Source organism: Eulemur rufifrons, chromosome 19, assembly GCF_041146395.1.
Source record: "Eulemur rufifrons isolate Redbay chromosome 19, OSU_ERuf_1, whole genome shotgun sequence".
NCBI lineage: Eukaryota > Metazoa > Chordata > Mammalia > Primates > Lemuridae > Eulemur > Eulemur rufifrons.
This window is the reverse complement of record NC_091001.1, coordinates 60,885,602-60,901,849: the sequence shown is the minus strand read 5'-3', so window position 1 is coordinate 60,901,849 and position 16,248 is coordinate 60,885,602. Positions and strand designations below refer to the sequence as shown.

At 39.8% G+C, this 16,248-nt stretch overlaps 1 protein-coding gene and 1 non-coding gene across 2 annotated transcripts; one reads left to right on the top strand and one right to left on the bottom strand.

Annotated features, from left to right (window-relative positions):
• The first annotated feature begins 2,130 nt into the window (after positions 1–2,130).
• Positions 2,131–12,368, top strand: SNRNP27 (small nuclear ribonucleoprotein U4/U6.U5 subunit 27). The gene is made up of 6 exons (XM_069494774.1): positions 2,131–2,191; positions 3,512–3,632; positions 4,349–4,461; positions 5,165–5,244; positions 10,281–10,345; positions 11,370–12,368. The coding sequence occupies exons 1-6, from the start codon at positions 2,158–2,160 to the stop codon at positions 11,422–11,424; spliced, it is 468 nt and encodes a 155-aa protein (XP_069350875.1). The 5' UTR covers positions 2,131–2,157; the 3' UTR covers positions 11,425–12,368.
• Positions 12,369–14,754: 2,386 nt separating this feature from the next.
• Positions 14,755–14,819, bottom strand: LOC138400425 (U7 small nuclear RNA). The gene has a single exon (XR_011236310.1). It is a non-coding gene; the product is annotated as a U7 small nuclear RNA (small nuclear RNA).
• Positions 14,820–16,248: the final 1,429 nt, after the last annotated feature.

The following is a 16,248-nucleotide window of genomic DNA, read 5'->3' as shown; positions in this document are numbered from 1 at the left end:
ACCTCATTTAGAACATGTGGAGAAAAACGAAAAAAAAAATCAAATCTCTTCTAGGGCTTGCATATGCCATAGTGTGACACACCTCTGTGTCTTTGCTGTTGTTGCTACTCCTGCCCTTTACCTAGACAACTTTTCCTTTGAGTCTCAGGGTTCAATTACACACACACACACATACGTATATGTACATATGTATACATAAACATTGTTTTTATAACAGTGCCTGGCATATAGTTAGCAGAGTATATATTAGCTATTATTATTCCAGGAAACCTTCCTGGAATAGCACGCTGCACATATCTTACCACATTCTAGGGAAAGTGTGTCCTCATCTGTCTTCTTCCACAACTAAACTGTAAGCTCCTTGATGCAGGAATCATGTCTTATTCATCTTTTCATCCTAGTGACAAAGTGGTATAATGTCCACACATAGTAGGCATTCAGAAAATGTTTGTATATTCAACTGATCTCCACCATACCTCCTAACCATTTTTTGAAGTCCTGGAGGGGTTTCTCCAAAAGTGTTTTCATCAGACAAGACTTCATCCCTGGGCAAGAAAGAAGGAATAAGTGTTTTCAGCCACCATTTGAGGCCACCATGTTCTTCCTCTCTTATCCCTCTAGTATATAGCTAGGCTTCCCATAATTTCCCTGTCTTCCCTATGGACAATTTCTTTTCTTTTTTTTTTTTTTTTTTTTTTTTTTTGAGAGAGTCTCACTCTGTTGCCCGGGCTGGAGTGCCGTGGTGTCACCCTAGCTCACAGCAACCTCAGACTCCTGGGCTCAAGCGATCCTTCTGCCTCAGCCTCCCGAGTAGCTGGGACTACAGGCATGTGCCACCATGCCCGGCTAATTTTTTTTATATATATATTTTTAGCTGTCCAGATCATTTCTTTTTTTTTTTTTTTTTTTTTGTTAGTAGAGACAGGGTCTCACTCTTGCTCAGGCTGGTCTCGAACTCCTGACCTCGAGCAATCCTCCTGCCTCAGCCTCCCAAGTGCTAGGATTACAGGTGTGAGCCACCGCGCCCGGCCGCTATAGACAATTTCTTCAACCATTACTGGTGTGTTTCTCCAGTGATGTCCTTAAATCTTCCTCCCTGGGGCCTGCACCCCACTTGAACCTCCTTGTTCCATACCTTAGTGTGAATTCTCCCAGGGAAATTTCAAAGAAGTTGGGGGGTCAGGCTTGGTGGTGGAAATCCTAGATATCATGGCTGGTTCTTTCCAGGAAGTCAGGTTGGAAGAGGTATTAAAGAGGCCACATCAAAATGTATAAATCTAATTTAAAAATTTGTGATTGGTGGACAGGTGTCTCCAACCTAATCTAGTCCCTTCCCAGATCTGTGGCTGAAAAGAGTTGTTTCAATTAGAAACAGATGTTCAAGTCTTTCCTGGCAAGTGTGTTTTGTTCTACCACAGACAGTTCAGCTTTGTGGCAGCAAGATAGCCTTTCCCATCATTTTTGTAGTTTTGAACACTCTAAAGGCTTTTGAAGATGGAGGCAGCATCTGGGAGGTACTTGTGAGGTAGGATGGACTATGGGGCCTTTACTTTTCCTTCCAAGTGCCCAGAAGAGGTTTTGAGTGCCTTCTCAATGCTGGCATCTTAGAAGATACAAAGCAGACGGGACGGTGAATATTAGTATATTCACTCCTTATGAGAGAATGTTATGTGAAAAAATCCAAAAATATATGCTGTTTGTGTATAATATGTTTAAAATTGGTTTGATGCAAAGTATTTTATACATGTGGACAAGAAATGGAAAGAAAAATAGGGAAGAAAATGAACGCTGTATTAGGGTGGTGTGTATACGGCTAAATTTTCCAGACATCTGTATAATAACATCAAATCGCATATTTTAATGCCCACCGTGGACAAGAAGATGGTGAAGCCGCTGCGAAAGTGGGGCTGGCGGAGCAGAAATGACAACTCTTTTCCTACCTCGGCGCCTAAGGGACTCTAGGAGCCCAGAGGTGGCATCTGGGGCGGGGCCGCGTGATCTCGGGTTGGCTCAGTGCTGCCTCCCTTCTTTAGGGACCGGAACCCTTGCAACTCGTTTAGACATTTTCCAGTCGGTAATAAAAGCTCAGTACCCGGACCTCCCGGAAGTTGTTGCACAGTCGTTTCCGGAGCGGTGTAAGGAGGAGCGGGCCTCCAAATGGGCCGCAGTCGCAGCCGCTCCCCACGGAGGGGTGAGTTCAGAAGCAATTTGGGGGGCCTGGGGCTCGGTCAGAGGCGCGTGCCTTTTTTTTTTTTTAAATTGGTAGCAAGGAATCGGAGAGGTGGGCCCTTTTCTCCCGAGGAGGAGGGCGAGGGGTGGTTGGGGAGTGAAGACCTGGGCCCCACGCTCTTCCCTCCGGACCTTCTGGTTTGACGGCAGTTTTTTGTTTTTCCCGCTGAATTGAGGTTTCACCGACTCTTTGTCAGCTTCATACAATAACTTTTATTGTACTGTGGCTGGTGGGCTTAGAATGAAACTACAGTTCTTTCACTAGATTTCTGGGTGACTGTGGGCAAGTCACCCAGCCTTTCTTAATTTAGTTCCTGTAATTAGTCACTGAGGATAATATTAACATTACCTACTTTTAAAAACATGTGAGGCTGGGAGTGGTAGCTCACGCCCGTAATCCCAGCATTCTTGGAGGCCGAGGCAGGAGGGTAGCTTGAGCCCAGGAGTTAAAGAGCAGCCTGGGAAACATAGCCAGACCACCTCTCTACAAAAAAATTTTGAAAATTAGCTGGGTGCGTGGTGCACGCCTGTAGTCCCAGCTACTCAGGAGGCTGAGGCGGGAGGATTGCTTGAGCCCAGAAGTTCGAGACTGCAGTGAGCTGTGATGAAGCCACTGCACTCCAGCCAGGGCGACAGAGGAGACTCTGTCTCAAAACAACAACAAAAACTGATGTGAGAATTAATGTCAGGTTCCATGACATTCAGTATGTGATTCTGTCTGGCTTTAGATGTTAAATAAATGTTAGTTTTCTGCTTAGTTCATAAACAGAGAAATTGATATTAAGAATGTTGAGTCCAGGGAGCTCATCTCGTGATGTCTGGCCATCAGCCCCGTAAATGAGGCGATGCGATGTAAATAACCCTGGACTTCCATCTGGAGGTCTAACTTAGACCCTCAGTTTAGCCTCTGGTTAGTTTGTCACCTTCAACTAGTCGAGATACAATTTTCTTAAAAGTTAACTAAGGCCTCGAGCCACTTGTGGTTATTTAATACTTGAAATGTAGCTAATATGAACTGAGAAGAATGTAGGATATACACCAGATTTCCCACAAACAAACATAAAATATCTTATTAATAACTTTATATTGCTTGCATGTCAAAATGATAATAGTTTGGATATATTGAGTTAAAAACATATATCATTAAAATTAATCCCACTGGTTTCGTTTATCTTTTTAACATGACTACTAAAAATGATTTGTTTTATATTTCTGTTGGACGGCGCAGCTCTAGATATTTGGGGTAATTTTCGGCTCTGCAATTTTTGTGTGTGTGTATTAGAACGCAGGCGGTCCCGGTCCACATCCCGGGAGAGAGATCGCAGGCGCCGAGAGAGGTCCCGGTCCCGGGAAAGAGATCGGAGAAGGAGCCGCTCACGATCCCCACACCGAAGACGCTCCAGGTAAGCGCAGAAAGTAAGCCAGAAGCTTTACCACAAGTGCTGAAGAAACTGGTCGCTGCCCTTTACTTTGTTTTGATCGCTGTGGGGATTTATGTTTCATGAAATGGAGGACGCTTAATCCCACGTTAATCTAAAGCTAGATTCACCTTGGTTAAATGGGGTTAATAGCAGTCTACATCATAGAGTTGTCCTGAGGAGTAATTGAGAAATAATACATGGAAACCACTTAGCATAGTGATTGACAAGCAAGAGTCAGAAATAAATATTTTGGGTTTTTTTTTGTTCTTAATTAACTTTTTGGTGATAATGATTTATTCAAGTATGTAATTAAGAATGGATGGTCTTGGAGAAAGCTTAGAAATGGACTCTGATTCTTAATAAGCATCAATTACTGTTTAACTCAGCTTTTGTGTGTGTGTGTGTAATTGTTAGAAACTTTTAAAATTTGTATTAAAACTTTCAAGCCCTAGCTGTACTGCATGCAACTGATGAGTAAGCAGAAATTAAGCAGTAAACTATATTTTTAAATTTTTTTGTTAACAATCAAGGCCTTGGCAGAACCTTTTACCTTGCTCTGCTATGGGGAATGGACTCTGGTTCTCTGGAGCCTAGCTTTTATTCAGCCGTCACCTTTGAGGAACTCAGGCATATCTGTGCCGATCAGTATGAAGTCCCCCTGTATGTCTGTTTCTAACATCTTTACTTATAAATATTAGATCTCCAAGACGGCATAGATCCACATCTCCTTCCCCTTCTCGACTGAAAGAAAGAAGAGATGAGGAAAAGAAAGAAACAAAAGAAACCAAGAGTAAAGAACGTCAGATTACTGGTAATGTTATTAGATAAATAACTGTAGGAAAAGTACAGCCTTGTTTAGATAACTTCAGTCATGATAAAATTATGAAAGTTTAATTTTTGAATATTTAAATATTAAACTTTTTATAGTATTCATTGCATATGATTTTGAGATTGTATTTTAGTGATACCTTAGTGAATTGCTGGTTATCGATGGTGCTCCTGATATAATCTAGGAATAGTAGTTAAAAACAGGAGAATATTCTATTTTGAAAGTATCTTCAGAACTAGATAGATAGTGTCACGTCTGATATTAAACGTATTCCTGTCTAAAGGTTCCAAGGAGAGCACATTATTTTTCTTGCACTGTAAGTTATAATTCAGATTTAAGAAGAATTTTTTCATTAGACTTGTCTTTGGATAATTGGTTTTTTCTTTATTTTAATTTACTTTGTTTTTTTTTTTTTTTTTTTTTTAGAGACAGGGGTCTCGCTATTTTGCCCAGGCTAGTCTCAAACTCTTGGGCTCAAGCGATCCTCTTGCCTCAGCCTCAGCCTCCTGAGTAGCTGGGACTATATGCACATGCTATGGAGCCCGGCTTAGCTAAATTTTTTGTGTGTTCTCTGCTGGTGAGGAGGTCAAATGATATTAATATTAATCTGTTGCTACCTCTCTTTTTATTTATGTATAATATCAAATGATAGGAGAGTTCAAAAAATTATCATTTATTTTTGCAGAGGAAGACTTAGAGGGCAAAACAGAGGAAGAAATAGAAATGATGAAGTTAATGGGATTTGCTTCCTTTGATTCCACAAAAGTAAGTAAAACAGGCAACCAGTTATTCTGATTTGAATCAATCCATTATGACTGTCGCATCTTTCCATATTCTTTTCCATTTATACAAGTTTATTTGGTTATAAGACAATAATTACCTGTTTGAAGGGCCTTTGAGAATACAGAGGAGGAAGCAATGAACTGTCATTGGAATTCAGGGAGTGTTGCCAGGGATGATGTTTGAGATAGATCTTAAAGGGCAAGTAGAGGTGATCAGACAAAGAAGAGGAAGAAGATCATTTCAAGTGGAGGGAAGAGCTCACAAAAATACCATGTAGGTGTGAAGGAGCATAGTGAATTATGAGAATTTCAAATTCAGTGACTGGTAAAAAGGTGCTGATGGGCTAGTGACTATGACTAAGGCTAGAAATAGAGGTAGGAGCCAAATCGCAGAGCACTTTTAATATCCTTAGCCACGCTAAGGAATTTAGAGTTGATGCTTTAGGAATTTTTTTTTTTTTTTTGAGACAGAGTCTTGCTCTGTTGCCCAGGCTACAGTGCCGTGGCATCAGCCTAGCTCACGGCAACCTCCACCTCCTGGGCTCAAGTGATCCTTCTGCCTCAGCCTCCCAAGTGGCTGGGACTACAGGTATGTGCCACCACACCTGGCTAGAGACAGGGTCTCACTCTTGCTCAGGCTGGTCTTGAACTTCTGATCTCAAGTGAGCGTCCCGCCTCATCCTCCCAGAGTTCTAGGATTACAGGCATGATCCACCATACCCAGCCGATTCTTTCGGAATTAAGGAGAGGAAACAATGATTTTTAAGCAAGGGAGTGACACAGTTATATATGTGTTTTAGAAAGATGACTCTGGGGGCAGCTTGGAGTTCATCTGGCAGGTAGGTTAGATTGGAGGCAGGGAGAACTGCTGATTTGTGCAAGTGAAAGAGGATGAAGGCCTGAACTGAGTTGAGAATCACTCAGGAGTAGGGAGAGTGGAAGTGAGTAGTCAGTGATGCCTCTGAGGTGTCAGACTGGGGAGCCTGGGTAATGCAGTTAACCCAGAATGAGGTTACAGGGAGGGGAGCTGCTGGGGAACAGAAGAATAAAATCTAACTGCCAGATAAAGATGATATTGGGCAGCTGCATAATGTCTCACAGCTCAGAGGGAGGTGGATTGGAAAGGGAATGCCGTCTAGCCTTCATCACAATACTGGAGACCTGAGGGAAGTGGGTTCCTGTAATCTCAGCACTTTGGGAGGCTGAGGCAAGAGGATCACTTAAGGCCAGGAGTTTGAGACCAGCCTGAGCAACATAGCAAGATCTTGTCTCTACACAAAAATTTTTTAAATTAACCAGGTATAGTAGCCAACGCCTGTAGTCCCAGCTACTCAGGAGGCTAAGGCAGGAGGATCACTTGAGCCCAGAAGTTTGAGGTTGCAATGAGCTGTGATTACTCTATTGCACTCCAGCCTGGGCGACAGAAGGAGACCCTGTCTCAAAAAAAAAAAGGAGGGAGGAGGAAAAAGAGGGAGGCTTGAGAGTAGAAAAAGATAGGGAGATGGGGGAGGGAAGAGGGGAAATGGAGAGTTGGGAATAGGGAAAGGAAAAGGGGGGGAATGGAGAGAGCAGAACGGTCTGTGGAAAGACAATATGTTAAATATCTTTTCTAGAATTTTTAAGTCTTTTTTTTTTGAGACAGGGTCTTGCTCTGTCACCCTGGCTAGACTGCAGTGGTGTCATCATAGCTCACTGCAATCTCAAACTCCTGGGCTCAAGCCATCCTCCTGCCTCAGCCTCCTGAATAGCTGGGACTACAGGCGCATGCCATCACAGCAGGCTAACTTTTCTATTTTTAGTAGAGATGGGCTCTCCCTCTTGCTCAGGCTGGTCTCGAACTCTTGAGCTCAAGCGATCCTCTTACCTTGGCTTGCAGAGTGCCAGGATTACAGATGTGAACTACCGTGCCAGGTCAGGAATTTTAAGTCTTTTCATTTAGTTTTGCAAGTAGAAATGGAGATTTTTGAGAAAAATTGTCAAAAATAATCCACTTCCCATAATCTTATATTCCATTGAGTTGTTTAATAGAGTGAGATAATCTTAGATGCTATGAGTTTCTAACTAATATAATTGCGTAGAGCTCACGTTTTAAAGTGACAGTATATAACTTAAGAGGGGTACTGAGGCATGACTATTGTGAGGTAAGAAAATTAAGAATGTTTTTGCAATGCTATGTGAGCCCAATTTTGGAATTTAATGCAATTTATGTATCAGCTTTTTTTTCCTAGAATACACCAAATCCTGGTTTGTTTTTCCAAGAGTACTTTGTAAGTGAAATGGTTTATTAATATATATATATTGGGTGAATAAAAATATCTCAAAAGTAAAGCAACTATCATTTTATTGTTTTTAGAAGAATGGGGAAAGAACTAACTGGAATTACTTTGTTTTTGGTTTTACTATCGCCTCATGTTATGTTTGAAGTTGTTAAAAGGTGTAAAGATGGTGCCACCCTTTGCTTTTAAATATAGTCAGTGCTGAAGATGTTTATCTATAAAGGAAAACTTAGGTGAGAATTCATAGATCTTATATAATAAAAATTATGGAATACCATCAAACCAAATGATGTCAGTCGGGTTTTTTTGGGTTTTTTGTGTGTGTGTGTGTGTGTGTGTGACAGAGTCTCACTCTGTCACCCAGGCTAGAGTGCCGTGGCATCAGCCTACCTCACAGCAACCTCAAATTCCTGAGTTCAAGCGATCCTGCTGCCTCAGCCTCCTGAGTAGCTGGGACCACAGGCATGCACCACCATGCCCGGCTAACTTCATATGTATATTTTTTTTAGTTGTCCATATAATTTCTTTCTATTTTTAGTAGAGAAGGGGTCTCGCTCTTGCTCAGGCTGGTCTCAAACTCCTGAGCTCAAACAATCCACCTGCCTTGACCTCCCAGAGTGCTAGGATTACAGGTGTGAGCCACTGCGCCCGGCCGTCAGTCATTTTTTAATGACATTTATGAGGATGTTAACGTAGTTCGTATGCAGTTGGCTTTGTGAGTATCGGTTATAAAGTCTGTCGGTGGTTTTGTATTTTTTAGTAATGTATATCTTGTGATATTTCATCATTAATCTATTGTGGGAGCTTTTCATATGGCAGTATAGTCGTATTTTCCCTTCTATTTTCTTTTTTTTGAAGAAATGAAATCTTGCTATGTTGCCCAGGCTGGACTCGAACTCCTGGGCTCAAGAGATCCTCCTGCCTTAGCCTCCCACGTAGCTGGGACTACAGGCATGTGCCACTTCATCCTGTTTTTCTCCTCTATTTTAACATTGTTCTAGAAAGGTTCAACATTTTTTTATATTTATTAATGGGTAATTTTTTATGCCAGCATGTAAATAAATGAGAATAAGGCTAATAATATGCAACTCTGCAAATAGTTTCCAAAAATCAGTAAGCCTTTAGGAATTGAACTTAGTAAAAAGGTTAGCATCATTTACTTTTGTTCCAAGGCCAGTCTTTCCAAGTCATGCCTCCCTGCTATTCTTGAGAGGTCAAAATCATATACCTCAAGTAATTTTTCCAGTATCCCCCCAAAATAGGTGAAAACAAGAATAGAAAAGTAAGTACAAATATATTTATTTTAGCTCACCTGTGCATGCCTTTAGGCCAATGGGTCAGAATCTGTTTTTTGCCCTAGCGTGGATATCTAATAAGTATGCTACATAAACAGGCTACACTTTATTATTATGGAGGAGGGAGGGAGTTGGGGATCTTTGATGTGTCATGACATCAGCTGGTAATGTTGGTTTAAGAGTCATTTTCTGAACACTTGGTGAGTGCAGTGGCCTAGGATGTGGGAGTACATAGGTGAGTCTTAGATATATCCTAGGTTGAAAAAGCTTGCAGTCTCACAGGGGAAATTATATCATGATACACATCATGTTACTAGGATAGAAAATGGAGGGTACTGTGCACTTCTTGGCAGCTGAAGTGTTTGCATTGGGCCTTGAACGATGGATAAGAACCAGACAGTTAAAGATTGGATGGAGGCAGGGAAGGCAATTCAGGCATGAGGAGTAGCCCAGGGGCAAGTGGCGATGGTGAGTTGATTTGGCTGGATCAGAAGACCCATATAGGAATTAGTGAAAAAGAGGGTAGGTGCCACGTTCAGAAAGGCCAAAATGGAAGTAACACATAACAACCTAACATTAGTGTCTACTGTTCTCTGTTCTGATTCTTGATTTAAAGATCAGAGTAGCAAGGCTTGTGTAAGAAATGGGATTTAGGTGAATGGCTACTGTTCCAGCTGTGATTAGAGAATATCATGAGCTAAGGTTGTAAGTTAAATTTTGTGTGACTGTGAAATTTTCTGGAGATAGTATCCACAACTTTTATCTGGTGTCAAAGGATTCTTTGACCAAAAAATGTTAGGATCTGCTTCCTACTTCCTGGCATACCTTGTAGATAACATGTTAACATATACCATGAATATTTGTTGGTTTGACTATTGTGTTTTTTTGGGGTTTTTTTTTTTGTTGTTGTTGAGACAGACTCTCACTCTGTCACCCAGGCTAGAGTGCCATGGCGTCAGCCTAGCTCACAGCAACCTCAAACTCCTGGGCTCAAGTGACCCTTCTGCCTCAGCCTCCTGAGTAGCTGGGACTACAGGAATGTGCCACCATGCCCGGCTAATTTTTTCTATATATATTTTTAGCTGTCCATATAATTTCTTTCTATTTTTAGTAGAGACGGGGTCTCGCTCTTGCTCAGGCTGGTCTTGAACTCCTGAGCTCAAACAATCCGCCCGCCTCGGCCTCCCAAAGTGCTAGGATTACAGGCGTGAGCCACCGCGCCCGGCCGACTACTGTATTAATTGCTGATGTATGACTATAAAACTGTGAGCAGAGAGTTCTAATACTTGGGAGTTCGTGGATATCATCAGGATCTGAAAATTCCCCCTCCCTCATTGAGCTGTCTTTTTCTTAAATGGATCTTGCCATTTAAATGTGTCTGTGGGGTCCAACTCTGATCCAGGCATTTAATGTATCCTTTCTATTTTTTGTTTGTTGTTTTTCTTCAGGGAAAGAAGGTGGATGGCTCTGTAAATGCCTATGCCATAAATGTATCTCAGAAGAGAAAGTACAGGTATGTATAGCCCCCATTATTGTGTTTGAGCTAATGAAATCAGTGTCCTGCTAAGAAAAGAATTTTATTTTGGGATAATCATGTTTGTAGGAAATACAGCAGTTTTCCATACTGTTCCTTGTTTTAATGAAATATTATCTTCACTGCTTATATCCTGGTGTGTTAAAATCACTTTCCCATTTACATTTGAGCTAATAGCTATTAGAGGATAGTTGGCTTAAATGTTTTAGGGCTGTAGATAGTAATTTCCTCAAAACAGCATCATCTCTAGTGTGTGGACTTTGATTTTATTGTACTTATACATTTAAATAGATCCCTTCTGGACCATTTACCTAGATTGTGTAAAGATTTTAACTGTAAATGTATTTTTTTGTCACATAAAGTCATATTTTATTTGTACCTCAGATTTGGAACAAACCATTCCATGCTTGAAACTCATTGAATTCTTAATGAATGAAAAAGACAAGATGTTTTCAAACATTGCCTTTCTCTCTACCTTTATCACTGATAAAAGACTAAATTCCAATTAATTTAGATTGTGGATAATGTGATTTGAGACTGCTGTAAGCTAAGGTACTAGAATCTTCTTGAACAGTCTTTTGTAAAATTACCTTCAAATAGGGGCTTATGAGGACAATTATTATAATGTGCAACTGAATTTGCTCCATAGGTGCCTATTTTGTAACTCCTCTATTTCCAAACTACATGTTTAGTGTTGCCTAGAATAAATATGGGTTTTTCAATTGATTTTTTTTTTTTTAAGTCTGTAGCATTTTCTCAAATAATTTTGAAGGTATACTTCTATGCTGCTATTTGGAATTTAAAGAAATCTGAGAGGTTTTGGTTCATTTTGAAAGTGAAATAATTTCTTAATGTGTATTAAATAACCTTGAATAGTTTCTACCCTAGACTTTGCCATTTTAAAGATGGCTTATAGGTTTAATCTCTGAAGCATGTTATTTTTTTTATAAAAGGAGTCCAGGATTTTTTTTAATAAACAATGAATTTTCTCTTCTCATCATAGGCAGTACATGAATCGAAAAGGTGGTTTCAACAGACCTTTGGATTTCATTGCATGAGACTTGAAATGTTGAAGAATGATTTTTTTCCCCTCAGCTTGGTCAGAGAATGAATTTTATATTTTGTTAATTTGTATGCATCACAACCAGGATCCCAGTTCTTCTCCTTATAAAGTAAGAAAATCTTATTTATGATGTGTGCAGTTCACTTACCTTGCCTCAAAAGAAGAAAGGTTAAATATACATTTTTGTCTTTTAGGAAATATCATTTGTGGCAGTCATCAACCCCATTTTGTTTGTCCTTATTCCTGTGGAAGTTGTATATGTTTTCTTCTTGGATGCTCATTAGGACTTTTTGAAAAATATGAAAGTAATTTGGATGTAAGTTCTCCAATAAAGCAATATTTCTAACCTTTTATATTTGATAAATATTTTTGTTACTAGGTAAAAGAATTTCCCTAGACATTTTCTTTTTTTTAAACATAGACTTAGGTGTCTTGATTCTTAGTAGTTTAAAAATTTGAAGAATGAAAAAGTATAACTTCGGATTTTTGTATCTTCTGTGTTTTCCCCCAATACCATTTATTATTTTTGCCTCAATTATAAAAGCAACACATGCTTATTATAAAAAAAAAAAAAAACTTGGGAGAAACCAAAAAGTAAAAGAGAAGCCAAAAATCTACTGTAGTCTACTCCCAGAAATAATGAGTATTAATGTTTTGGTATATGTCTTTTCAGGCTCCTGTGGGTATATATTGCTCACCCCTAACCATAAGATCAGAATATATGTAATTGTATACATACACACAGTTCTTTCTCTGACCCTTTTTCTGCCATGTATTGTGAACATTTTTTTATACTTTTAAATATACTTTGTAAACTTAGCTTTTAGTAGCTCCTTGGTTATATCATAATTTTTCAACTGATTCCTTATTGGTAAACATTGGCTTGTCTCCCATGACTTGCCATTATAATTAAACTGTGACCACTGTCTATCCCCATTATGTATATATTTTTATACTTGTTCCATTATTTCCTCAGGCTCAGTTCTTAGATGTAGCATTGCAGGTGAGATAAAGAGAGGTGTGCATGTTTTAAGGCTTTTGATATATATGACTAGAACGTAACAACCACGTCTAGTGAAGTGTAAGCATTCGCATTTCATATACATGTGCAAGTATTAGGTGTAATAATTTTTTAAAGATTTCTTATACAGTGGGTAAAATACTGGTACTGTTTGGTTTTATTTCTGTTCAGTTTCTAGGGAGGATGAATTTTTTTTAAATGTATTAACCACAGGTATTTCTTTTGTGATGTGCCAGTTCCAAATCTTGGATCCATTTGTCTTTTGGCAAGCTTTTCTTTTTCTCATTTGAAGAAAAAGGTCCTTTTATATTAAAGATAGTAACCATCAACCCATTCTGTTTCATACCTTGTTGGTGTTTGAAGCTCTGTGTCTAGATTTTAAATTTTATTGTTCTGAGTAAGTACTATAAACACATGGAATGGGCCAGGTGAAGTGGCTCACGCCTGTAATCCTAGCACTCTGGGAGGCCAAGGCGGGAGGATCGCTTGAACTCAGGAGTTGGAGACAGCCTGAGCAAGAGTGAGACCCCGTCTCTGCTAAAAGTAGAAAAATTAGCCAGTGTCGTGGCACACGCCTGTAGTCCCAGCTACTAAGAAGGCTGAGGCAGGAGGATCACTTGAGCCCAGGAGTTTGAGGTTGCTGTGAGCTAGGCTGATGCCATGGTACTCTGCTCTGGGCAACACAGTGAGACTCTGTCAAAAAAGAAAACACACATGGAACAGGATTCAGGTAATACAAAGGGTAATGAGTTAATTATGTATCCTTTCAGAGACATTGCATACATACACAGTTATATTAACATATATTTACATATCTTATTCATATACAAGAAAACTCTACACTCTGTTCTGCACCTAGTCTTTGTTTACTTAGGAGTACATTTTAAGATTGTTTCTTATCAGAACTTGTAAAACTGTTTTTTTTTTTTTAAAGGGCTACTTTATAGTCCATTGTTCAACAGACTATGTATAATCCCCTGCTGATGGACATTTAAGTTATTTCTAATCTTTTGCTACTTTGAACAATTCTGTAGTGATTATATGTACATGATTTTACTAGTCTTTAGCTAGATTTTTAAATCCTTCTTGCATCTGAAATTTGACCATCTATTGTAGTTCTTTTTTTTTTTTTTTGAGACAGGGTCTCCCTCTATTGCCCAGGGTAGAGTGCAGTAGTGTCATCATAGCTCACTGTAACTTCAAACTCCTGGGCTCAAGTGATCCTGCTGCCTCAGCCTCCTGACTAGCTAGGGCTATCGACGCACACCACTCCCAGCTACTTTTTCTATTTTTTGTAGAGACAGAGTCTCGATATATTGCTCAGGCTGGTCTTGAACTCCTGGCTTCCCAAAGTGCTAGCATTACAGACGTGAGCCACCTTGCCCGGCGTTATTATAGTTCTTTAGCAGCTTTCCTGGGAAGTTAGTTCCCTGTAAAGAAAATAATAATATTATTGCATTGTACTGTGTACAGAGCACCCTGATTCACTTAATCCTTATGAGATAGATATAGTACGTACTGTTTTCTTTGTCTTTCTTTTTTTTTTTTCTACTGCTTCCTTGTCCCCAGATAGAGCAGGTACAATTATTTTCCATTTCCCAGATGAGAAAGTTGAAAGTTGGTGCTATTCAGACCATAAAGCCAGAAACTATTGACATTTATACTACCTACTCCCTTCAGTGCTTACATATTTGAATGTGTTACATCAGTTACACAATTCGAAGGCTCCTTTGCACAGTTGCCACCAGCCCAGGCAGTTGGGTTATTTTGCTAGGACTTTTTCTCAATGGAGCTAAATAGTCCCTCATGCCTCTACTCACCAAAATACTGTGTCTCTAAATTATCCAAGACAAAGACTGTTTCTGACCATTTTTGTGCATTCCTAAGGAAAGCAGGGCTAATTCTTGTTATTTTAATGGGGAAGCCAAATCTTCTAGGATTAAAATACTATATCCCAACCAGGGGTGGGGAGCCTGTGGGCATGGGGCCACATGTGGCCTTCTGGATCCTTGAGTGGGGCCTTTTGACTGAATCCAAATTTTATAGAAGAAAACCTTACAATAATAATAAGGGAGGAAGGGAGGGAGGGAAAAGAAAGAGAAAGAAAGAAAGAGAGAGAAAGAAAAGAAAGAAAGAAGAAGGAAGGAAAGAAAGAAAGAGACTATGAAGTTTGGATTCAGTTGAGGAGCTGCACTTGGGATCTGGAGGGCCACATGTGGCCTTCAGGCCGAAGGTTCCCCAGCCCTGCCGTAGCCCAAACCAAATTATGTGTTCTTAGATTGTTATTTTTGGTTTTTTTTATTGGGGGGCAGATCTTCTGGTAAAAATCAGAAAACCTGCTAGACAAATTCTAAAAGAGCTATAATGTGGATTGTCATTTTGTTGATATGGTATAGATCGAGATTTGATTTGAAATCCTTAAGACAGCATACTTGGTAAATAAATAATCTGGAGAAACTGGTAGGTCAATAAGTTTGTCCATGAGCTAACACCAAAGAAATGGAAAAAGAGGAAACCTTTGAAAATCCAGGGAGAACACACCTCTGATCCTAGGAGAAGTCTTGGTTTGAAGGAACTTTTATGCATTAGATCATCTAATTCTGGAAGAATAACAAAGGTGGAGCATCCTTGTCTTCTTTCTCTAACAGGCTGCTGCCTCACAGAGGACATAAGCTGTGCTGTATCTTCTCTTTGCAAGTACCTAATGTTAGAGTGCTCCAGGGTCAGTCCTTGGACCTTGAGAAGTCATCCATTCGCATGGCTTAAAACACCTTCTGTGGTGGCCAAGCAGCATGGGAAAGTGGTGATGGGAAAAAAAAAAAAAAACACCTTCTGCCCTGGCTCTCAAATTTATACTTCCAGCCTGACCATTTTACTGAATTATAGTCTGGTATATACAACTAGATTGTTACGCTTCTCAAATTTAAGATTAACTGAACTGAACTCTCATTTCCCTGCCCAGTCTTCTCTGAGGTTTCCCCATCTCAGTAAATGGCCCTTTCAATTCATTCCATTGTTCAGACCAAAATCTTTGGGGTCCTCCTTGACTCTTATCTTTCTTCCACACCTCACATCTGATTCATTAGCAAATCCTTTTGGCTGTAACCTCAGAGTGCTTTTTGAATCTTACCACTTTTTTTTTCTTTTTTCATTTCTTAAATTCAGTCTAATGAATCTGACCACTTTTTACCACCTATGCTAGTTTAAGCTCTCTTACTTGGCCTACTACAATAGCCTCCTAATAGGTCTCCCTCCTTCCATCCTCACTGCCTATTTATTCTCCACCCAGCAGCAGAGATGAACCTTTAAAATGTGCATCAGGTAACATTGCTCCTGGCTCCAGTGATTTTCTGTCATTTAGAATAAAGTCCAGTCCTTAGTGTGGTCTACGGGCTTCTCATGGCCTCACCTGCTTGCTTACTGCACTCTGCTGCACTAGCTGGCCTCTTGGCTATTCTTTGAGAACAGGCATGTGTCTACCCCCAGAGTCTTCTCATTTGCTCTTTCTTCTTTCTGGAATGTTCCCACTCCTACCCCACCTCCCAGATTTGCACGGTTCAGGTCTCTGATCAAACTACGGTCATTCCTGACTACCCTATCCAAAATAGCAAACTTTCTTCCCTCTCTATCCCTGTGCCTGCTTTACTCTTTTTTTTTTTTTAACATTTAAAAAGGTAACATTTACATACCGTAAAATGTACCCTTCTAAAGTTTACAGTTCCGTGGTTATTAGTATATTCACAGTTACGCATCCATCATCACTATCTAATTCCAGAATGTTTTCATCACTCCAAAAAG